Source organism: Manacus candei, unplaced genomic scaffold, assembly GCF_025592945.1.
Source record: "Manacus candei isolate 608988 ecotype Guabito, Panama unplaced genomic scaffold, ASM2559294v1 h1tg000008l, whole genome shotgun sequence".
In the NCBI taxonomy this organism is placed as follows: domain Eukaryota; kingdom Metazoa; phylum Chordata; class Aves; order Passeriformes; family Pipridae; genus Manacus; species Manacus candei.
The window spans coordinates 9932488-9957046 of NW_026138056.1; the positions used below are offsets into that span (position 1 = coordinate 9932488).

The window sequence follows — 24559 nt, forward strand, 5'->3', positions numbered from 1 at the left end:
ACAGTGCTGGACTGTTAAAGGATGGAAAGGTCTGGCTTTTGTTGGGGTGCTGTTCTGATGTCAGTTTGAAATACGCTGAAAGTAAAAGTTCCGAAAAGCCAAAGTGCTGTTTTATTGAACCAGGGATAGAGAAGGCTGAGACAAGTGAAACTAGATCCTTATGAAGCACTGGAATGTACATGATGCTTGATGTGAACTGCAATATATCCAGTGACATCAGTGAAGTTTCAGCTCATTACCCTACCCAGGAAGCCAGAGTATGGTGACAGAAAGCAGGTCATGTCATAAAATGAGTAATCTTAATGTGAGACAGTTATCAAGTGAAACTTTTCTATGTGCAATTGCTGTCAAAGGCTTTGTTTTTATTTCTGCCTTTCTCTGTGTTTTGTACCTCTGCAGTCTATCAGTCTTCCCCGATAAGGATCTAGGTCTGCTTCAATTACAGTAAAATAAGGAGGATCAAGCTTTTTGTTATCTGTGTATTTAGAAGATGAATGTGATGTGATTTCTGCCCCAAGCTTCTTGTGGTTTTTGATGTGGGGGATTTTCAAAGATTTACCAAAATGTAATCTGAATTTTAAACCCTTCAGGGAAAGAAGTGCACAGGGGTTCAATGAGTCCCATTAGTACCGGCTAAGAGCAGCAAAATGGTGCTCCAAACACCGCAAGTTCCCACTGTGAAATAATTTCAGTCTCTGAATACCTATTGCAGACCTTTAGAAAACTGCACTTTCTGGCTTTTTCAGCAATTAGATCTTCCTCAGTAGCAAACTTTGTGAGACTGCCAGCCAAACAAAGAAAGCCAGCCCACGCATCAGGATCCATAAGACTTGGCTACTGAATTATGGACCCTTCACCTTTTCTTTTGTGACCCAGGAATTACCAGCCTCCCAAATCCAAGTCACCAATAAATGGGCTATACAACTGCCTGTCTCTGTGCCAGCTCCCACCTTTCTCACCTCACAGGCAGGAGAGAAGCCTTTCCCCTCTGGAGTTTCTGTTCTTGGGTTTATGCTTACAAGTCTTTGTCTCATTTTCCCCTAACATTCCTATTCCTGAAAAAGAACCAGATGTTCCCAATTGATCTTATGCCTAAACCCCAAAGAAACCAAATCTATGACATCGCTTTTGTCACCTGGCAACAGAATATGATGTCACAGCTGAAAAGTTTAGTAAAAAACATACGATAATGTAATTAGGAAAGTGGACTGACCTATGAGAGATACATTTCTGCCTTAGCCACAGCTCATATATGTGCAGGGAGTATTGCGGAAAATGCCTTGTCAAATAAACTTTGTATAAATCCTCTTCCTGAGTTGCTACAATATGGTAATCCCTCCTCCTTCAAGTACCTTGGGCTTAGAGAAGTCACTGGAAAATGCTTTTTTTTGAGAGAGAGAAATATAGTTGACTTAATTTGGTATATTGGTCACCCATTTTCTGTGAACCCAGGGGAAGTGGCCCATGCTTTTCTCTTAAAAAATGAAAAATAAAAAACCACTCTGAAGAAGGTCATGGGTTTCAAAAAGTAAAATCATCTGTGGGTTAGTCCTCAAGGGAAATATAAGTTACTCATAAAAAGCTACAGAGCAAGTTTTGATTAGTTAAGTAATCTAGTACATAGAATTTGTTAGAGCTTAAAGCTTTCCTGTGGGACTCCCCTAATAGTACACAAATAGAGTGAAATGTCAAAGAAATGCATTTTCTGACAGACACAGAAAGTTACATTAGTCTTGGCCTGCTTAATGCACCTTGGAAAGAGGGATAAATCCCACCCATTTGTTCCAGCACAGTGCTCCAGTTTTCAGGTTTTTACACATTTGTGTTTCTGATTAATATTTGATGGTTCCAATGCTCTCAAGCTGTTCCTGAGGAGCACATGGACAAAAGAGGAAAATTGCTTCCCTAATAGACTCAAAGATATCAAGCCATTCTTCAAAATAGCTCAAATATAAAACAGTAAAGGCCTGTTTTCTTTCATCAACTTGAGGCTCTTTTTCTTAAGCTTATCTACAAGGGGAAATTCACCAGCATTTTTTCTGTGGATGTACCAATGGCTTTATTAGTAAAGCACCCCTTCTTTTCTGTGGTAATAGTATTCTCCAAAACCCCAAAAATAAGAAAAAAAGTCTCTCTTGTTATGGAAAGAAAGTGTTCTCATGGTAACCATCTGTGGCAATGGTTACAAAGCAGGACCAGTACTCCTACCCAGGTTTTCAGAATTCTATTTTATTTCTATGTTTTCCTCCTGCCAGAGCATTTACTGTCTCCTATTGCCCCTGTAGGGAGACTGAATGCTAAGAAAGAGCTGCTGCAGTGTGATCCCTGACAGAGGAAATGCTAATCAACATCTGACTTCCAAAGCTCACCATAATCTTGTTAGCACAGAAGATAGCCCTGTCTCTCAGGAAAGTCAATGGTTTTTCAGTGAAGCAGAACCTACTTCTCTTCCCCATATTAAAGATGTTTAGTAAACATCACTATTTCACTGAACTGGTGATTTAACCACTGTGAAGGCCATCCAGGCAGCATAGGCAAAAAGGCACCCATATATCATCTGCTTACATAAATAATTTGTTCTTTAGGAAACAAAAGAAAACATATGGGGAGATAAAACCAGCAACGTGTTCTTTGCCATTGTTTTAAATTGTTTTAAATTTTCTTTTGCAGGTATTCAAGAGGGGAGTCAATGTACCAAGTGTAAAAATAACTGGGCACTAAAGTTTTCCATCATCTTATTATACATTTTATGTGCCCTGTTAACAATCACAGTAGCCATTCTGGGATACAAAGGTATGTATGCATTAAGCCCTACATTTCACTTTCAGACAAGCATCCAAGAACAATGTCATATGAACTAGCAGGCAATTTAACACATTTCACCTTAAATCTTGGGCAATGATACACACATAACGACAAACTGCAACCTTAGATTTTCACTTTCAAACAATTATGAAGTTTTGAAACTAGATTAGACATTTGAAAGAAAGGTTAGAACAAAATGACCATTTCTCCACCACAAAGGAGTACTGACTGGAAGACTCGAATCTGTGTAACGTGACACACTTTGATTTCACTGAGTTGTTTTACATATATCACACCTTTCCAGAATAAATGTCCTTCTTGATGTGAATATCTTCAGGATAATGTGAATAGCCAGCAGCAAAGTGTAGTATCAATATTATTTTAAAATATCTGGAAGAAGAAAAATTGTCTCAGGAGGTGCCAATGTATTGACTTACCTACAATAATGGTGATGAACAAAAACATTTAGATGCTTTTAACAGTAATTTCAAAGTTTCTGGTAGTTGGGCAACCAGTAATGGAGAAAATTCATTTGTGCAAGTCATTGGCTAAGCACATTGGAAAACATGGCTTCAAATTCCCATACATCCTCATCACTCATTAACTGTTGCCACTTGGGTATTCTTAGGAATGTTTTGATGTAAATATCTGCTTGTTGGGCAATCACAGCTATTATAAGTTGAATAAATAACGTGTGAGTTTCTGGTAAGAAAAAAAAAGTGAACAACATAATTGTGAGTATTAGAACATCACAGCATGTTGCAGAGAAAACTAAACTGGCTTTAAACTAACTGTCTGAGTATGGCCCTGAGAGTAGCTTCAAAACCCCTCCAAGGAGCTGGGTAAATATTCATGTGATTAGCATGCAGTGTGTCCTGTGCCGCCAACAACTGCGCTCATAGCAGAGCTGACATCACCTCTGGTCCTTTGCCAGGGAAAGAAAAGCAAATCATAGAAATAGAAAGGGATAAATAATTATTTAAGAGGATTTGGTACAGTTTTGAGTGGAAAGAAAATTAAAACTATTTAGTTTAGATGGAAGATTTATCCAGGGAGAAGAGAGAATGTGAAGACAGATAGAGAGATGTAGGTTTCATGATAAAGCAGACAGAATATGGCAAATTAACATCAAAGGTAAAAAAATGCAGTACATCTATAGTTGATTAGACACTCTCCTGAAGTATGTGTAACTGGTCTCTGGAAGTCAGATTTTGGGAGAAAAATACTTTCCAGGATTCAAAAACTTGCTCTTGATCCATAAAGATAATTTGGTCCTATGGGTTAGGGAAGGCCTTTTGCAGATATAAATCTGCAGAGATCTGCTTACAGCACATGTGGATGGGATCCTTCTGGACTGTAACCCAGCCATTAAGCAACTGGAATTTAGCAGAATTTCACTCGAGAGTTTTATATAAGGCTGTCAGTTCTGAGGCTTACCAGAAAACTCAGACATTACTCAGCATCAGAAACAGCATATCAAGTTGAAGGGACCATTCCTCGATATCTTGCTTTGACACGTTTGTGTGTGTGTAGGAAGCAACAGCAATAAGGAAACTGTACAAAAGTTACTCTTCCTCATTTCAATCCAGTTTTCAAGATTCTTTCTCCATTGGAGCCTCTAGCACTATCTTTTCCCCAGGCTTTACTCTCTTCTTGAGGCCCCTTCTTTGCTACACTCATTTCTAAACCTTCTTCTTTGACTGAGCAGTCATCAGTGCCCACCAGGGATGAGTCTTTCTGTCACAGCCGTACCAAGTCACAGCTGTCCAGGGCAAGGACAAATGAATTTCCTCTCCCCCCAAAAAATGTGGAAAAAAATATAGGAAGGTGGGTAGTGCATATCTTGCTCACAGACCTTAAGACATCTTGGTGGCCACTGCTCCACTGCTTACCAGCTTGGTGACTACCCTGTTTGAATGCCAAGGGAAAGATGCAGAGAAAGAGAAGTACTGTTTCATCCAAGATATCCCTTCTGTAACACAAAGCAACAAATGGTAACGTGTCAAGCATTCATTTTGCCCTTTGTACGTGTAATTTAAGAGCTTTGTCTTCATGGTGCCTACGTGCTAATTTGCAGAGAAAACATAAGTTAGATGAAACCCCAGCTGACACTCCATATTCAAATGAATTACTGCAATATTTCTTCTCGACTGATTGTTGAGAAGAAATTAGGCCTTAAAGGAAGAACAAAACTCAAAATAAAATTTTGTAGAGCTCTTGAACTCTCCTCTCTGTATCAGAGTTTGGTTTGTCTTTTTTTATTGTAATATTACACTGAAAGAAGGAATTCTGCTGGCATCAGGGATTCTCTCAGTCTCTTAGCTAAGTTTCCATTAAATTTACCTCCCACACATATGTTTATAAAGCCCAAAACTACTTTTAAAACTTTCATTTCCTACGTTGTATTTAGGTATCCTTTGTGATTTAAAACTACTAATCAGTGGATTAAATATGGCAGGCAAAAAAGTAACTCAATGGGAGGCAAAGTCAACACAGAACAAACATCCAAATTGGTGGTAAAAATTACATGGTATGTTGGAGAAACCTGAAACCAAAACATGAATTAAACATCAAGGTCGTGAAGGAATAACAAGCTGGGTTTACTATTCTTTTGCTTTGAGAAGACATATTAAATTATTGTTTAAAACACTAATAAAACAATCTGTACTTTTTTTACACATACTATCTTAAATTAAATGCAAAATATGAAGTTATAATTTTTCTGGCACTAGCCAGTATCAGATTAGCCTATTGAAGGTGAATAATATTCCTTTGACTTGCTCCAGTGAGGGAAGCTAGTATGCTTTCAGCTTGAATTTCTGGTTGTTCTCATTCTGTAGTTAGTCCTTGTTTTTTAAGTTTCTTGACTAATGCCCATCATGACTTTCATCTAGTTTTCCTATCTGTCACCTAGACACAGTTTGCCTGCCATTTTGTAAGGCCAACAAATCCTGGTGAAATGGCATGTTTTGTTATAGTGGGTTAGATGCAGATAGTCCTCACTGCTCTGGTCAGCAACTACTTGAAAATTTGGTTTCCTTTAGAGGATGTTCACCACATTTCCCACTGTGACCTTGTCAGAAAGTGAGATGAACAATGCAGCTAGATCTTGCCAAGCTGAGAATTAGAGTGAAGCTAACCAAAAGCAAGTTTAAGGCATAGATAACTTTGCATTTTTGAGAGCAGCAGACGTTGGGAGCACTGGAGTGGCCTTTGTAAGGGATGTTAGAGGTGGTTGGTCTGCCTGTTTTGCCTTTTTCTGGAGAAGATGGGAAGCGCTTGTTCAAGCCTGGGGCACTCCCAAGAGGTTGACTTTCACTTCTGAGAGTGTTCCAGATGCTCACCTACTGTTGAAGGCTCCTTTCAGTGATGGTCGTGGGAGCTACTACCAGGGAAAGAAAGACATTTCCAATAATAGGACATCAGTCCCTATGACCTCTTTTGACATCAACAGCAACAAAACCAACATCGGCTCTGGTTCTCTACTCATTCTCCTTAGAGCTCATCCGTTCCACTCGCAGGGCAGTAGCAAGAAAGTAAGTAAGCTACAACTTGCTCAGGGAATGACTTTGGACAGAGGATCAAGTTTTTTTTTAACATGTAGGGTAAGATCCCACCCCTGCTTAAAGCAAAGACATGTGTTGGTTTGTCTAGCCTTGTCCTTGACCTAACCCCGCAGTTCACATTTCCAGAGACCTTTTCTGTTTCTGCTGCTGGAGCTGGGTGGTTTGAATTTGGTTCTGGATTGCCCTCTGAGGGGAAACAGATTTAAAATAAGGGAAATGGTTTGCCTAATATAGCTAATTCTGCACTTCACATCAGTTAATCTGGGTAAGTCATTGCCAGTTTAGTGTCAAATAGACAAAAATCAATACCTTGGGTATTCGAAAGCAGCCTTCTCTTTCCAGCCCCTCTAAATGAGCATCTTCCAGCTAAGTTGGGTCTGCCTTCCCTATCACTGCTGCCTGGCATTCACTTACACGTTAGAATTAAAAGCTACTACTTTCTGTAGAAGAGAAGCTGCTGGGGACTGAAAGACCTTTTAACAGTGCTCATTAGTGATCTTTCAGATACACAGTCCAGGCATGGCCTTCCCCACATATCGTGGCCAGTCATTAATACCACTAAGACTTCTGATTAAAGCCCTGTCTTCATCAAATTTTTGGGGTGTTCCCCACAAAGACTGTTCATAGCTTGAGCTACTTCATTTAGTGTGGTTTTTCATATTTTTTTTCCTTTGGGCAATGAAAATACTGCCATTGCATGTTTCATTCTCTTCAGTCTCATCTAACTGCCACACAACTAATTATTGATAGGATTTCTACTATTTTCATTTGCTTTGGACTCTTCAAGGTAATGTCTTAACCCAAGTTTCCAGTGACAGATTTCATTCAACCATAAAGACATACTTGTTATAGGACAGTATAAAATCTTAGTTTTACAAACTTCAGATCTGAAGTACAAATTGGCAATAATTTGGACAGTAAAAGGAAGAAACTACATTTTCCTTTAGTTACTAATAATATATATTCACTTGCCAACTCCAAGTGTGTTGCATAACTGGAGAAAACAGTAGAATATTACACTAAAGCTGAATTAACAAGATCCATAGGTGATGTGACATTGCTAGTCAAGGCACAGGTTCAACAGAAACACTTGAATTAGGCCTGCTTTTTAAGTCCAGATGATTTCATGAGGTCCCTTCTAAGTACCCAGAGTGAGCCATATCCTTCACGGTGACTATCTTTAAACAAAGCAAAACATGACAGACTGAACAAGGAGCTGCCTAGAGCCAAAAGGAAAAGCCAGGTATGTCCTCATGCTCACTGCATGCAATGCTTAGGTGTACACATGCTTCACTGGAGTGTCAGAAGTAACTGAAAGACCTTTGCTGATCTGGGCTCCAGCCTGGAAGACAGCTGGGCAGGACAAAGAGAGAATCAACTCTGGATTCATTTAAAGAAAATGGCATACAGCATTTTGACAACTTTAATGGGCAGAAAAACCAGTGAAAAATTGGTGCTATAATGCTTTCTAAAGCAGAAGGTATTGAGCAACTGTCCCTCTGAAAAAGCAAGGCCATTATTGTAGCCTGGATCTGGTGTTTAGCAAGCAATCTGTCATCATCTCAAATACAGAAAGCCACACTCTGACTGACTTTGCACACACGGTACAGTCTCTGTTTTACTGGTTTGTTAGCAGTCTAAAAAGAAGCAGACAGGTAATTCACTAAAGGGTATCTGGTCTCTCTGAAAACCCTGAGACTTTTTCTCTGTTGTAACTCCATTCACCTCAGTGCTGTTGCATCAGAGATAGTCTTGGTCTGGTTTTTCTCCTGTTGGTTTTGGGGAAGCAGTAAAAGCCTGCTGTGTAATTGTGGTATCCAGAATCAGAAAAACAAAGGCAAAAGTTAATAAAGAAGGAGGACTTGGTGGACTACACTGAAAAGGTCTGGGATTCATGTGGTTGCTCATGAGTAGCAAAAGATCCTTAAATTTCACTCCTAGTAAAAACCCAAATCTTTATATAGCAATAGCTTCTATGAGACTATTTCCTAGCTGCAAATCATCTCACAGACATTAAGAGTTAGTGGTACCTGCTACCCCATACAGGTTTACAGAACCTAAAGACATGGAAAACACCTTATTTCCTCTGTTTGAAACAGGGAGCTGGCACAATAACTGATGCGGCCTCTCCCAGGTTGTTTCAAACCCGTTCTGCTCCCAGTGTAGCAAAAGGGCTAAATAATCTCATGATGAGAAGCAAATTTTGCCTCTGGTTGTGGCTTGAATGCAAAAGGCTATTGACAAGGTTTGGTGTGAACATTGTAGGCTACCTCTAACCTTGCAAGGATTTCACATTTTTGCCACTGGAAGCCACCCCAGGCTCTTTATTTGTTGTTCCGCTTTTTCCATGCCCATATCAATTCCATCAAATAATCAAATGTCTCAGTGACAAGAAAATTACTCAGACATTACAAAATAAAGAGCACATCAGCCATAAATCTGCACTTGCTGAATGACCATCCTTTCAATCTTAATGAGGCAGAATGGTTTCAAGATCATTTTGAGTGATCTGTACCATTATCGAGATGTTTAAAATCCCCAAAACTGCTATCTTAGTCCTAACTTTGCTATCCAGCTGGCAACTTCTAGTGATTAAAAGGCACAAGAAAAAAAAAGGTTATTTTTAAGGATAAATGGCTCATAGCAAAATAAAAGGAAGTCTTCTTTCACATGTCTGAGCCTTTAGCAATCAGTCTGCCTTTGCCACACAGCACTGTGCTTGAAGCATGGAAATATTGTTAAAAGAAAAGGATTTCATTCGTGAGGAAAACCCACAAAGAGGGATTTCCTCATTCAGGAGAGAGATTGCTCATGGGCAAAAAAAATGTTTAGAGACTATTGGCAGACTGAAAAGCTGGAAGAATTCTGGGTCTCACCAGCAAATAGGAGCTCATCCTTCTGAATTTCACAGAGCAACAGCAAAGTGTAATGGCAAGCAAAGAAATTCTAAGGTGTTTTCTGTTTTGGTGTTTTGTTGTTTGGGGGTTTTTTTTGGCAGTGGTGGAGTTTTTTGTTTGCTTTATTGTTTACTAGACTTTTTCCACTATTTCACTTCTCTTCTTTCCATAACATACTGTTCTCTTTCTCCTAGTTGTAGAAAAAATGGACAATGTGACAGGTGGCCTGGAAACATCCCACAGAAGATATACAGAAAAGCTCACAGAGGTGGAGAGTGATCTGAAGAAATTAGGTAATGTACACACAAGCAAAGCTCCTTTGTATTATGACTCTGGGGTGTTCTCCTGGCAGATAGTGGTAGGAAATTTGTCTGAAAAATCTCTGCCTGTGACAAGATACAGCACTTCTATTCCAATTTCTCAAGTACTTGTGAAAGCACTTAAAAATAGTTCAGATCAGGTCTGCTTAGGATAGCATTTTAAGCACACTTCAAAATTTACAGTTCCCACTGAAGTCACTTTGGAAGTATGTATACTTAAATAAACAGACACCTAAAAGTTGTACTTAGGAGAGAATCTTCTCTGAGGTATGTAAAACATAGCGGAAGCTGTTTCACAGAACAAGAGATTCCACATGAAGTGCAAATCTGTCACCCAGTCATCTTGATGCTGTTTTAGCAACTAAGATTCAAAACTAAAGGCCATTCTAAGAGGTGTACAAATAATCAGCTGTTCAAAATTCTTATGTCTGAGGCAAGTTGATTACTTCCATAAAATGTTTCTTGATCATCTCAGGGAATACAGGACACAAGGTTGTTATGAGTTCAGATCTTCCAATCGCTATCAAAGTTCTCAATTTGCAGGAAGATGTAAAACAAAATCATGGATAAAGATTCTACTCTCTAAGTGTACATTCTTACCTTTCTTCCTATACATAGACATATTTTATTATATAAATTATTACATAGATATAAATATACACATACATGCATGTGCTTCTTGAAATAAATTTTGTTTAGCTTCATAAACCATATATTGAGATGTGTATTTCTATGAAAAATTGCTTGCTTGCAGCTTGATTATAAATTTTTACAACTTTTTCCCTTCAAAAAAGAGCTGGCTTCTAAAGTATTTACACACTGCATTTAGTTCAAAGATATGGGGTGATATGTTCTTTTACTCACACTTATACAGAAGTAAATGTTACAACTTAATGCACGTGCAACCTTTTGGGTTATATTTGTGTTATTATATTACACTGATTAAATTTGCACAACTTGGAGCGCCTTTGATTCATTCGTGCCACATTTTTACATGCTGCTGGGTGGATGGCCAGTGAGATGTTCAGGACCATCATTTCCCATTTAAGTGGACTTGCCATGGAGGAAGTTAGGAAAGTTCTGTAGCAACTTTTGTAGGGAACATAAAGGTAAGAGTACTGCTGTAGGGCCAGAAGTATAACAGTGTGTGGTGAATGGAAGACAGGCCTTCAGAGATTAGCTTCAGGATGGCAGTTGTGTGAGCTGTGTGAGGAACACAATATAATTTGAGCTATAGCCAAGAGATAAACATAAAGTCAAGAGCTGAGAAGCTCCTGGAGTGAGATAAGCAGAAGAGAGAGGAACTGTGCTCAGGAAGATGTCCATCCACAAAAGACTCCATAAACACTTCAGGCTGAGGTCTCACAAGCCACCATTTGATGTTTGCCATCACAACTCATTCAAACACATCAGACAAAAGCTCCATACACAGCTGTATTCACTGTACTTTATGAAAACCATATTGCTCTCTCTTGGAGTCATCTGAAATGATGGACTCCATACTGCATAATTCATAAATATAGCTACACTTAGATGAGGACAAAAATATATGGACTGTGAGTAGGATAGTGAAGTGATTCAGGTCAAGAAAGGGAATATTCCCTGAAACCAAGTGTTGACTGCTTATTTCCTTGTTTTCTATGTCCTGGCTGAGAGGCTGTGCTGATTTATCACAGGGTTTTATCATACTCAGACAGGGCTTTATCATACTCAGACAGGCTTCCAGAAATATTCTGAAGGGCAGTGTAAGCAAGAGCAGAGATGTTTCTCAAGCATTGAACTCAGACCATGAGGAAACAATAATGGCAAAATAAATGTCATTAAAAGCAATAGTAATGTATTAGAGAGAAAACCAGAAATACATCATATCCTGACATATCCATAGTAGCCTGCTGGCAAAGCTTTTGTCTCTAAACCAGATTGTTTTAAAATAAGTAATAGACCTTTTTTAAAACTAAACCCAAGATTTTTAAAAAAATGGAACTATATGTACTAAATCACAGTGAAGATTTTCCACCCTCCAAGAGGAAGAAAACATGAACAGCAAATATAAACTCCTGAGCTTTCAGCAAAATCCAGTTGTAACTTCAAAACATACACTTACTGATACCCATTTAATGTTTTGAATTCTGTTTACTGTTCAGTTTTCAGTCAGAATACAGCATTATTTGAGTCCATATACTCATCAGTTGCTAACAATAGTTTTCCCATACATGAATACAGAATCACTGTTTTGTTGTCCTCAGCAAGACATGATTCCTCTTTGCTTTTTTTCTCTGTCTAGTGGCAGAACTTTGCTTAGTGGTTTCTCTTTGCTGGAAAAGATAGAAGTTCTACTGAGCAGTTTGTCAATCTGACTGTACTTAAAATACACTGTGCTGTTTTATACTGTATTTAAAAAAAACCTTATCGTAAAGACTTTCAATTTTTTTTTCCTGTACAACAGATGACCAAACTGGACAAAAAGCCTTGAATACTAACACTGAACTGTCCAGCTTCAGATCTGACATTCTGGCTCTTCGTCAGCAGCTTCATGACATTGCAGAAAAAACTACCAGAAACAAAGATACACTGGAGAAACTCCAAGAGTCTGGAAATGCATTAGATGATAGACAGAGCCAAATGAAAAGTGCCTTAGACAGTAACTCTTTCATGATCATCAGTGTTAATAAGACTCTTCAGTCATATACTGGCTATATCAACAATCTTCAACAAGACACAAGTAATATCCAAACAAACCTGCAAAACCAAGTGCATTCTCATAATGTGGTCATCATGAACCTGAACAACTTAAACCTGACTCAAATACAGCAACGAAATCTTATCAGTGTCCTGCAGAAGTCAATGGAAGATACAAGCTTGGCTATTCTAAAAATCAAGAATGACTTTCAAAATCTGCAGCAGGTTGTCCTTCAAGCCCGGAAGGACACTGACTGGCTTAAGGAGAAAGTACAGAATTTACAGACTTTGGCCGCCAACAATTCAGCATTGGCAAAAGCTAACAATGATACCCTTGAAGACATGAACAATCAGCTCAGCTCCTTCAGTGGGCAAATAGAGAACATCACCACAATTGCCCAAGCCAACGAACAAAATCTAAAGGACCTCCAGGAACAGCATAAAGGATATGAAAACAGAACTGCTGCCAAATTCAACCATCTAGAAGAAAGGTTCCAAGTCTTTGAAACCGATATAGTCAATATCATTAGCAACATCAGCTACACTGCTCATCATCTAAGGACACTGACCAGCAATCTCAATGAGGTCAGGACAACTTGTACAGACACCTTAAGTAAACATTCAGATGAGCTGATTTTTATGAACAGCACATTAGCCAATATTCGCATAGACGCTGCATCTCTCAAGGTGCAACAGGATTTGATGAGGTCAAGGTTAGATGTTGAAGTTGCCAATTTGTCAGTAATCATGGAAGAAATGAAGCTGGTGGATTCCAAACATGGCCAGCTCATCAAGAACTTCACTATCCTACAAGGTATGCAGCTTCCCAAATGACGTCTATGCTGACTTGCATTACTTCTTTAGTTCCTGTGGAAGTTTGCATGCTGATACAGAGTCCTGGGGTTTTCCATTATCTAATCCAAAACTTTGGAAATGTACATGTAGCTTGAATTTTCCTTACTAATTTTTCTATGCCTTCTTTACATAGCTAAAATGGAGATGTTATGAAAGAAGGTTCTGACTTAGCAAAATTTTATTCTGTCTGACTAACTGACTGGATCTGCTTTTGATTTAGTTTCTAAAATAAGCGAGTAAAGGTGTGGAACCTCAAGAAACCAATCCCTGCTAAGAAGGAAATGGCTAAAAAATATGTGTTGGACTATTCCCAGAAAGGTCCACCCTTGCTGAAAAACAAGTTACTATTTCACTTTAAGCCAGCTGTTAGTCTGCCAGAAAACATCCTACTTTATTTAGGTTTTAATCTTGGGATATTTTATTTTCTCCAGAAATAAATGGCATCAGGTTTAGGAGGTTTCTCCCAGCCAAGTATTATCCCAAATGAAAAGAACGCTCATATTTCCAACCTGATGTGAACCAGTCAGGCCTAAAACTCTAATCACAAATATAAATCCAGTGCTCCAAATAAGCTAAGGCTGAATTACAGCCAAGATTACATATCAGTAACCCTAACCGTTCTCATTTCAACCAAGACTAAATGATTCCAGTTTGGGAATTTATCTGTGGAGGAGTTTAAATTATGTAGATGGGGGGTGGGGGGTGGGAAGGCATTGACAAGGGATTTGCTCAGCCATGATCAGAATCAAAAATTGTTTTGTTGTTTATTGCTGTCACAGTATTGCCATTTTCTGTTGAGGGTTATTGTTCCCTGTCCTTTTATAGCTGGACAGTTAGCAGCTTCTGGTCTTTCCCACAGTTGGCCTATTGCTCACTAACCATCTTTTTGACATTCTGTTATTGACAGAGCAGCAGACAGGGTCAGGAGAAAAAGTCCTGAGGTCTAAGAGCAGAGAGGTGAGACTAGAAGGAAAAGAGAGGGTGGCAGAGTGAGGAAACAGGACCATCAACACACAGGACCGTGTGCATCAATAGTACAGAGTGTGTCTTGCAGGGAGTGACACCTTGGCTGGTCACCTGGGCACAGTATCCCGTATTTTGTGAAGGCTGATGAAAGAGCAACAGTAGAGAAACTGGGAAGCAGATGTACTATTATAAGCACTGGTGGAAGCAACTCTTAGCCTGCTTTCTGCATTGTTAAATATCCAGTGTTGCTGGTCTGACATGTACTAAACAAGGACCCCACATGGGCTTTTTGTTTTGTTTACTATGCATATCCCTACTTTGCATGTTTACGTTGTTTCAGGTCCTCCTGGTCCCAGGGGACCTAAAGGTGACAGAGGCCCTCCAGGCCCTCTTGGCCCCGCTGGCCTAAAAGGACAAAAAGGAGAGAAAGGAGAGCCTGGACCACCAGGACCTGCAGGTGAGAAGGGCCCACCTGGGCCAGCTGGGCCACCAGGAGAAAAAGGAGGGAAAGGTTCAAGAGGATCGCCTGGCTCCAAAGGTCAGAGGGGTTCTCCTGGCAAGACTGGTCTGCCTGGGCCAAGTGGAGACCCAGGGCCACCAGGTCCACAAGGCAAGGACGGTCCACCTGGGCCTCAAGGCCCACCAGGATTTCAAGGCCTGCAAGGAACTGTGGGAGAACCAGGGGTACCAGGACCTCGAGGACTACCTGGACTACCTGGAGTCCCTGGGCTGCCTGGTCCAAAGGGGCCACCTGGCCCACCAGGGCCACCAGGTCCAGGGATGCCAATGGCACTACAGAGTGAACCCACATCAGTGCCCGAGGCTAATGGTAAGATATCAACACACTGCATCCACCTTCTGCTGACATACAGGTACATGTAGCAGACAGTGCTCACCACTTAGTTACTGCTTCAAATAACTTTACCTGCCTTAGACTAAGTCTCTGGGATTCCAGAGAATCATCACAGAATCACAGAACAGCTTGAGTTGGAGGGAACCTGAAAGACTATCTAGTTCCAACCCCCTTGCCATGTACAGGGACACCTTCCACTAGACCAGGTTGCTCAAAGCCCCATTCAGCCTGGCCTTCAACATTTCAAGGGATGGGGCATCCACAGTTCCTCTAGGCACAAAGAGTCCTGTTAAGTGAAGCCATTCGTGTTGGTCTTCTTTCTGCTGACCTGAAACTGATATAAGTTAAAGTTTATGGCTAAAGAAAAGGTGGCAGTATTGTGAGTAATAAATAAATCCACAGTTTAGACTTGATTTTACCCAATGAGGACCTATTAAGTAAATTCCCAAACTGTTTGTAAGTACTTAAGGAAGCAGCATTCTATAGATTAGTATGTGTTCCTCCAGTTATTATTGGCCCTATTATTGGCCCATTTACTTACCAATGACAGGCTTAACACAAAAAATTCACATCACAGGTTGTTCTCCTCATTGGAAAAACTATACGGAAAAGTGCTACTACTTTTCAATTGAAAGAGAAATTTTTGAAGAGGCAAAGTTATTCTGTGAAGAGAAAGCATCACGTTTGGTTATCATCAACAACAAAGAGGAGCAGGTAAGTACCTTCTCTTTCTGTTTTTCAAGGAGAGAGTTTGAAGTTGTTTAACATGTGGAAACCACAAGGTAAGTGTGAAGCTGAGAGCATCATGAATTCATATAGTGAAGTAGACACAGTGATTGACTCATTAGCATTTTGTCCACCCTCTTTTTGATCAGCAGCTTCTCCTTCTGCAGAATGGCAGCGTGAACAGAGCTGGTGCTGACCCTGAATGTGGTGGGCACAGAGCAGTCAGAAGGGTTGCTGAGAATTGTAGAAGTTTTGAACCCTTAAATATGAAATCCATTGTGCCTTGCATATTATCAAAAATGCATTTTTTGCATCAGTCTGATTTAATACATGCAGCCTGAGACAACTGTGACCCAAGAATATTTTTAATCTGACTATAAATCTAACTTTACTTTTAATACTCTTCAGCACACCAGTGGGGATGTCAAGGTGCAACTGCTTACTCTTTGTGGGTTTTTTTTTCAGTTTGGATCTATAAGATGTTAGATGTGACTTTATGTCAACCTAATTTTCATGCTTAGTTCTCTCTATCTCATATGCAAACACAGCAATGGATTCTACTTTGGGCAAGGGGTCACAAGGCCAACTTCCAACACATATCTTCAGTTTAAAAAAATTTCTCTGGCCCTTCCTATTCTGATAACAAGACATTCATGAAAACAGTGTAGCTTGTTGGCTCCAAAGACAGTTGTTCTTGTTATGAACTAAAATCTTTCTTTCACAGCAATGGATAAAAAGGCAGATTTTTGGGAAAGGCAGTTTCTGGATTGGACTAACAGATTCAGAGAAGGAAAATGAATGGAGATGGCTGGATGGATCCTTACCAGTTTACACGTACGTAAATAAAATACTGCTACCACTCTTGCTAACACTTCTAAAAGCAGCATCTAGAAATTGTCCAACGGATCCAGATGGCTGTAGATGCCAATGATGTAATTTGTTACTGAGGGTGCTGTTGAACGTTTTTTTTCTCTCTCCCTTCTCCTTGCACAAGGCTTTCTTTCCTTGCCAGAAAGAAAACTGAATGTTGAATGAAAGAATCACATAACTAAACAGTGCAGTGTTTCTTGCCAAAATGTTTGCTCCTGACTTTTATTACGAAGTTGAGATGGAAAGCACAGACAGTTTGACTGTTTTGGTTTGAATTTTCCTTATTTGCATTACAACTGGCTATAAATAGAGTACTCATTCTGATAAAAAATGACCAGTCCTTAGATAAAGCCCAAATCCGAGTGGAAAGCATTAAATATAAGGAAAATGCATGAAATAAGGATGTCTATGCTTTGGCCAGCTGAGAAATGAATTGGCAGCTCTCCAGGAATCCTACAGCTACACCTAATTTGTCCTAAATGGAACAGATTGCAACCACCCAAATTTTTAATACTGAGAAGTAGACTAAAGAGTTTATAGAGCCGAGCATGCTGTGCTTCAGAAAAACAGACTACAGTCAGTCAGATGTTACAAAATGATTAGCTGTGATCTCATTGGTGTTCATTTACATGAAAAAACACGGAAAAAGTCAGATGCATTTCAAATGAGCCATAATATTTTCCTTTTTTCTCCCTCCTCATTTTCATCTTTCTTTCTCTTTATGGCAGCACTGTGACTGATTCCCACTTCAGGCACTGCTTTTAATCAGTTTCCACTACACCATGGTTTTAGGTGCTCTGGTGTAACCTCAGAACTGTTGGTTACTGATTTTCAGAGTATTTCATTACTTCTGGAAAGCTGTGTGTCCTCCCAGGTGCCTGGTTGGACACTCTGTGTCAGGCAGGCATGTTTTTTAGCTGAGCATGGACTGTGTCAGCCAGCAACCACAAGCTCCCTTCAACAACCTGTTTCTTCAGGAAAATGGAGCTTTTAAGTCCTGAGGTTGGAAGTGTTTCTCATTCATTAAACAAAAACAGGATGAGGAAACACTTGCTGCCTTCAGTTTCACCACCAAAGTTAATAATCTCAAAAAGATGTGTGTATATATACTCTGTACATTCCTTATAAGTCAAAAAAATTCCCTTCCCATCTAAGCATGTGTCCCTCAAACACGTACATCTTTGCTGTTCCTTCCAAGATGCCCTGGTTCAGTCAGAGAGCTGAGCGCCTTTGCAGTGAGCAAGGGCAGGGTGTTGCCATCTTGGCAGTACCTGGGAGCTTGTGGGCTCTTCTCAGTCCCAGCTGCCAACAGGAATGCAGTTTGCAGGTTTTGCAGGCTTGGAGCAATGCACATGGAGCATGGAGCACTCCCACTATGTGTGCATGTACATTCAGGAACTAAAATAAAATTCATCAGTCTAAATTTAGGTCTCTGAGTTTTGGCAGCCCAAGGCCGAATAGATTCCCTCGTCTGTAATACATCTGTTTTCCATTTTCAGCAAGAGTCATGTATTGTTTGTTTCAATGTGTATTTCCCGTTCAGAACAGATCTCATGATGTTTTCGTTAATTTCTTGTGGTGAAAAACTGCCATGTGTGCTGTGTTGTGCAATCATATCTCTTGCTTTTTCGTTGAAAGAAACTGGAAAACTGGGCAGCCTGATAACTGGAGTCATGGGCATGGGCCAGGGGAAGATTGTGCCGGGTTGATCTATGCTGGGCTCTGGAATGACTTCTACTGTGAAGATGTTAACAATTTCATTTGTGAAAAAGACATGGACAAAGGTAAGCAAGGCACTTGGTTTGATTATTTCACCATGTCCATAGTAACTGTCCCACAGCTAGAGGTGAGAAGATCCAGGCTAAATGCAATGGCAGTACCTTGTTGAGGAAGAGGGAGAATCACATGTGGAGCACTTCTACTCTGATCCAGCCCAACATGTGCTTTTCTAATACTCTGAGTGTTGTAGGTACTGGATTTATTGCACTCGGAAACAGCAGTCTCGAAGCTGGCCATAGCCATGGCATACTCTGTATTTTGACCATCTCCTGTAGACTTTAAACACGTCTAGAATTTCAGACATGATTTGGCACGTGCTCAAGACCCTAGTCACACTGGAAGATGTTTTTATAGGCTCAATGGCCACGCAACAGGACAAGCTGAACTTGGGATAACTCAGGCACCAGCCTTCAAACACCAGAAAGGCTTCGTTTTGAGAGTTTGTGCAACAGGAGGCACTTGGCGACTGCTGAGGAGGTCTTACAATTCCCGTCACTACCTGATGATGTCCCATAGGACTGATAAGCTGTGTCTACAGACCATAGGCAATTCATCTCTTGCAGCTGGAGTGAAGGACTCATAAACTGCCAGTGTGGCCGAGCAGTAAGCCCAGGTCATTGCCACAGGGTATCTCTTTTTGTTGATACAGTCATTTCTGCAAGAGCAGGGGACAGGTGGTTCACATGGCTGCTTAGAGCTCAGCCACATCGTGACATAACTAGGTAGTGTTTGTGTTCATGGTGGGGCTCTGCCTGAAACATTATCTCCTCCATACAACCTGTTTAAACACTGCTTTGCCAGGGGTGCCTGGCTGCTCCAGTTGGAAACTTGTCGTCTGAATTTCAGAGAAGGCAGACATAAATGTCAGCTAGAGCCAAAATTATATCCCATCCATAGAAATGCCCCTTAAACCAAAACAAAACAAAGTGCTGAACAAGCTCTGTGTGTGTATAAGTCTGTTTGGATGCCCAGAATGAAGGACCATGTGTAAGTAATAATGTAATTTGCTCTAGTTTTCCTACATACATTTGTTATTTTAAGAAAACTTCATGGTTTACAAATATTTGTCCTCCGGGACATACAGGATCTGAATATGAATCTTCTTAAATTTTTTATATACCTTGATCTCTGTAAGTTTTCTTTTTGCAAATTTGGTTAATCATCACAGGTTTTTTACAAGATTTTTTTTCTCTTTGTTTTTCTTTTTTCTCTCATACTCTAGGGCAAATATTTGGCGTGTAATAGGCTGTGACTTTACAGATACCTACATATTATGAAAATCTACGTAAAGAAGAAAATCCTGGGAGAGAGCAGCATCGACTTCCAAAATTAAATATTAAAAAAAGAAAAAAGCAAGCACTGAAAACTGATTTAAAAGCATAAAGGAATTTAATAGCAACTCTTCTCCAGCATCCTGCAATTATTCAAGGCCTTTCAACACACAGCATCAAGAAATACCGTTGGACTAATTCTGTTATAGGTTTTCTTCCCAACTAGTAACCACGTACATAAGCAACTTGCGTCTTCTGAGAAAAGACATTCCATCAATCTGAGTAAGACTGTTGGTCACTCATATAGAAAAACATATAAAACAACTGTGTAAACAGTTGTTTCATTTGCTAAAATCCCAAATGTAGGAAAATTATACAGATACACGAATATATAGATTTTATATAAATATATATATATAGTCCAACTCTTATCAATAATATGGAATATACTTTTAAGAGCTTTTAAAACTTTGTATTTTTGTACAAAATATTTGCTTTTTACAATTGTTCTCTTTTTTACTGACTTTTTTTACAAATATAGTGCACAGGGGCCAAAGAAAACAATAAAGGTACTAATAATTCATTAAGGTTTGCTGTCAGGCCTAGCTCAGCAGTAGAGAAATATTTTTCCATTTAGAAATATTTGTACTTTCCCAGATGATTTGTTCTGGTTAAATAACTTTTAAAGCAGATTTTAGGTAGTGTTTTCCTTACTCTATGCAATCTAGTCTGTGTGTGTAACAATTAGGTTGACTAAGGACTAGATACTCAATAGCTCTGATCACAGCCAGTGTTCCACTGACCATGTTAATAAAAGCTTTTCCTCCCTTCCTTCCTTCCTTTCTTCCTTCCTGCCTGCCTGCCTGCCTACCTGCTTTCCTACCTTGCTGCCTTTCCGCCTGCCTTCCTGCTTGTCTACCTCCCTTCTACCCAGCCTGCCTGCTTTCCTGCCTGCCTGCCATCCTGCCATCCTACATTCCTTCCACTCATGAGAAAATGCCACAGAAGTAAATCACCAGCTTTTGAGAATGATTTTGAAATGTTTTCATTCCTTCTCCCTTCTTGTAAGAAATTCTGCCCCAGTAGGTGCTACACATACTGCAAGTCAAGCCCAGCTGAGAGACTTTATGGAAAGAGAAACAAAGAAGCTGCACACATTGAAATATGTTTGTTTTTAAGACAGATTTCAAGATCTGGTAAGAAGGACATGCCATACTCAACTTGCACTTCTCCTAAGTGCTTTGTAAACCAATCTCTCTGTTTTCTTGGACCAGTACTTCTCTCCCAAACAAAGTAGAAAATAAAATATGCTGCAAAACAGAAGAAGATGATATCATTACGCAGCCAGTTTCCTCCACAGTCCCATGTGCCGTTGTCTAGGCAGCAGCGTTGTTTATCACGAATTAAAAAAATTAGCAGTTAAATTCATTAGCAGAAACTCTTGTATTTGTTCCCAGTTTTTATACTCTTTGCATGTCCATGTGCTATACGATGAAGGAAGTTGTTTCGGCTTCTTGGGAAGGAGAAATGTTTTTCCATTGCCTCCTGACCTGCCGTTTACCTTGGCTGAATGCAGATATATTTGTTGAAATACTCCAGCTCTGTTGGAAACAGACAAGATTTTGTACTTCAGATTTTCAAATATTGCTCCTAAACCCAACCAATTAAAGACTGCTGCTTCCCTACGTCTCACAGTCTCTCCAGTATTTTAAATTTGAATTATGATTTTCTTTAAAAATACACAAAATATTAGATTTGGGAAGCTGTCCTGTGGGTACAAATTAGATATGAGACAGGAACAACATGAAAATTGCAGATGCTTAATTAAAAGTGAGAGGTCTGTGCATTTCAGCTGCAGAAACCATGCCATCTTGGAGGCAGGGCTTTTCTTCAGACAGTCTGGATTTCCTGAGGCTTTTCTTTTGGCTTTTTCATCAGGTTTTGAATACAACTTGATTCTACCATACACTCTTGTCATGCTGTACCTGGGAGTCGCATGTAGATGCATTCTGTACTGTTTACATATATATTTACACAATGTCTATGGAGATAATGTTAAACTACTAATTTTGGATAATGAGTTAAAAAACTATTATTTTGCATGCCCAGAGAGCCTTACAAACCCTGGTGAGTGGAGCCTTGCAGAGCCACACTGAAATAGAAGCACTGCTACCTTTGTTTTGAATGTTGGCTTATTTAGGTGAAATAACCCCCTTTGGAGCATCTGCCACATTAAATGACATTCTTCCTGCTTTTTACTGATATCATAAACTTCTCTCACCAAAAGAAGCCAATGAGAAGCCCTGTTTAAGCCCAAGCTGTACTGCTTCCTTGCCCCGATTTCATCCTTCTCTTCCTTCAGCAATAGCAGTGATGGTACATATCAAGATCAGATGATCCAAGAGTCATCTAATGTCTTCCAGTCAGAGGAGTGACATGCTAAGGACATCGAGAAATGAAATGTGACTGGACTTACACCTTCTGTTCACACGTTTGAATGAAAGACTGCAGCTGTGCAGCAAACTGGCTGGAGAGGGGTGCTGCAGTTGCATGCCTAGCATGTCCAGTCATCCTTAAAAAGTGTCCTGAGCAACCAGGTGGACTGAGACAGACCATACTTTTGACCTAGTATTCCTGCAGGAGGGAAACAGAGGTGTTAAGTGGCAACAAAGATTGAAATCACTGAGAAGGCCAAGGGAGTGTTAAGACAGCTCAGGAACCTGTCACAGAACAGCCAGATTGGCAGGGATGTGAGCGGGACACCAGAGTGGGCCAAAAAATTGTCATGAAAGTCAGAGTGGCCACTCTTTAGTGGGAAAACATCCCCATTAAATCTGTTTTCTGTATGGTTTGAGTGATAACACGGCTTCTTTGGAAAGTTTTAAGTGACAGGAAATTATTCTGTCCCAGCTCAAGTTTTGGCCTTCTTATGCACAAACACTGTAACTTGTACTGAGCACACATTCCCATCATCCTTTTTCTTGTTTTACATCAAACTAAATGCAAGTTCATATACCCTGGCAAGCACTGAGACTTTGGGAAGAAAAGGAGGAAAAGGCAGAGAGGGTGCAAAGTCATTGTGATATACATTCAGTGCTGAATTTCTTAATGTGATTTCTGACTCGTTTCATTAATTTATTTGGAAACACCTTCAGCTGATTAGAGCTTCTAAATTTCAAACTCTCATTCTCTTTGATGTCTATAAATAATACCTGCAAATGTTCCAATAAAGGAATAACTAAGTGGAGACATGGAAGTGAATGTTGTTTACTCTGTGCGTGCGTGTGTAACCAAGAGAGATGCGGAGCCAGACGCAGTCATAGGTATTAAAAATCTGATGAAAATTATTTCCATTAAAGCCTTCCTTCTCACTTACACCATCCTAGTTCTAAACATGACCGTGGCTGTCTTATCCCTTAATTGCATTTTTTGTGCCTTTTTCTTGCAGCACCTCAGTGCTGGGAACATAGCTTCAAATGTAAGAGCTGAAAAAGACCTCTAAGAAGGGCTGAAGAAGCAAGAATTCCCTTTGCTGTTTACTGTTCTCACAGACAAAGCATTTCAGATGGGTCCCCAGGTGAAGGATATCCTGAGTAGAGCAGGATCAGTCCCTACATTAGCCATTATGGTAACAAAATTAAATTGGCTGTTTATAATGGCTACTCTGATCTTGCTATTCCTCTCTCACTCAAATGGCTGGCCTCCTCCTTTAATTTTCTGTTCCTAGCAAGTAGCTCCTCTCTTCTTAGCAAGTGACAGAAGTGGTGTCCAATCACTGGCAAGGCAAGGAGCTGGTTGGAGGGCAGCCACTGGCTGTCAGAGGAAACTGCTCTGCAGGGAATAGGGGAAAGGTGGCTGAATCAACTCAGGTGTGAGAAAACAAAACCACTTTTGCCCACTGAAGCTTCCTTGATTAAAAGCACAGCAGCTCACACAGCTGCAGCATCCAAAGGGAACAAAATGTCTCCAGCCCCAGCCTCCAGACTTGCTTTGTTTTCCCCCTCCCCCTTCTGCAAATGTCTCTGTGCCCCCTGGAGATGTTTGCTCCTCCATGGGCACCCAGCTACCCCTGGAGCAGGCTCTGTGCTGCCACGTACAGGTATCAGGGATCACACAGGTGAGAGGCTGGCAGTGGGACAGCTGCCCATGCCTGGCACTCCCCTCCACTGGGACATCCAAGGCTTGGGCAGGAGCAGGAAGAGGAGGTTCCCAGTGCTTACCCACACTCACTCAAAGGTAGTTTGGGTATCTATAGATGGGAAAGCACAATGCATTATGTACAAAACCCTTGTTCCCCAGAAACCAGGCCTTTCTGAAACCAGAGCCTGTTTGTTCATTCACCATCTCCTTCTCATTTTTTCCATGCTGTTCAGTGGAAAGGAAAAAAAAAAAAACTTGGCTAAAAATTTTTTTGAAAGTTCTCATGTGTTTTCTTTCATAGGGTGGAATACGTTTGTTTTTTTCTGTCCATCTGGCTCAGAGATGAAAAAAACATTCTTTGATTTCTTTTTCAAAATAAACTCAGTGTAACACTCTAAATTTTGTGTGGAGGGTTTTTTTTTTAGACCAGAACAATAAAAGCAAATTACTAGGCAAATAATGCTCTTTTTAGAGAAGATCTTTCATGCTGTGAGGATTTTCTTACCCAGAGAGCTTCCCAGAGGCATGTAAGTATTGCCAACCCCATTTTGAGACTGGAGGAAAAAGGAGATTTTCAAGAATATGATTCATTGTAATGTCTCAGTTTTAGGGATTTTGTTTTCGTATATTGGGGAGATGATTTTTAGAGGTGACTTTTTCCAATGAAAATAACATTATCACAGAGCAAATTATTTTTCATACACATCAGTGAGGGGAGTGGACTTTTCAATACTAAATTAAATAGAACCATATCTTTCCCACATCACCATGCATATGGAAGTTGGCCATTTCTGCTGCTGTTTTTGAGAGCAGAGTTCAGTGTGATCACAGC

General features: G+C 40.1%; 1 protein-coding gene across 1 annotated transcript in view; it reads left to right on the forward strand.

Annotated features, from left to right (window-relative positions):
• Positions 1 to 22836, forward strand: part of COLEC12 (collectin subfamily member 12) — a 101793-nt gene extending 78957 nt beyond the window's left edge. Inside the window, exons 3-10 of the mRNA XM_051775196.1 lie at positions 2671 to 2793; positions 9463 to 9561; positions 12035 to 13081; positions 14429 to 14917; positions 15519 to 15655; positions 16392 to 16501; positions 18176 to 18321; positions 19539 to 22836. Of these exons, the coding sequence (XP_051631156.1) occupies positions 2671 to 2793; positions 9463 to 9561; positions 12035 to 13081; positions 14429 to 14917; positions 15519 to 15655; positions 16392 to 16501; positions 18176 to 18321; positions 19539 to 19558 (2171 nt within the window). The 3' untranslated portion in view covers positions 19559 to 22836. The remainder of the gene's footprint in view (positions 1 to 2670; positions 2794 to 9462; positions 9562 to 12034; positions 13082 to 14428; positions 14918 to 15518; positions 15656 to 16391; positions 16502 to 18175; positions 18322 to 19538) is intronic.
• Positions 22837 to 24559: the final 1723 nt, after the last annotated feature.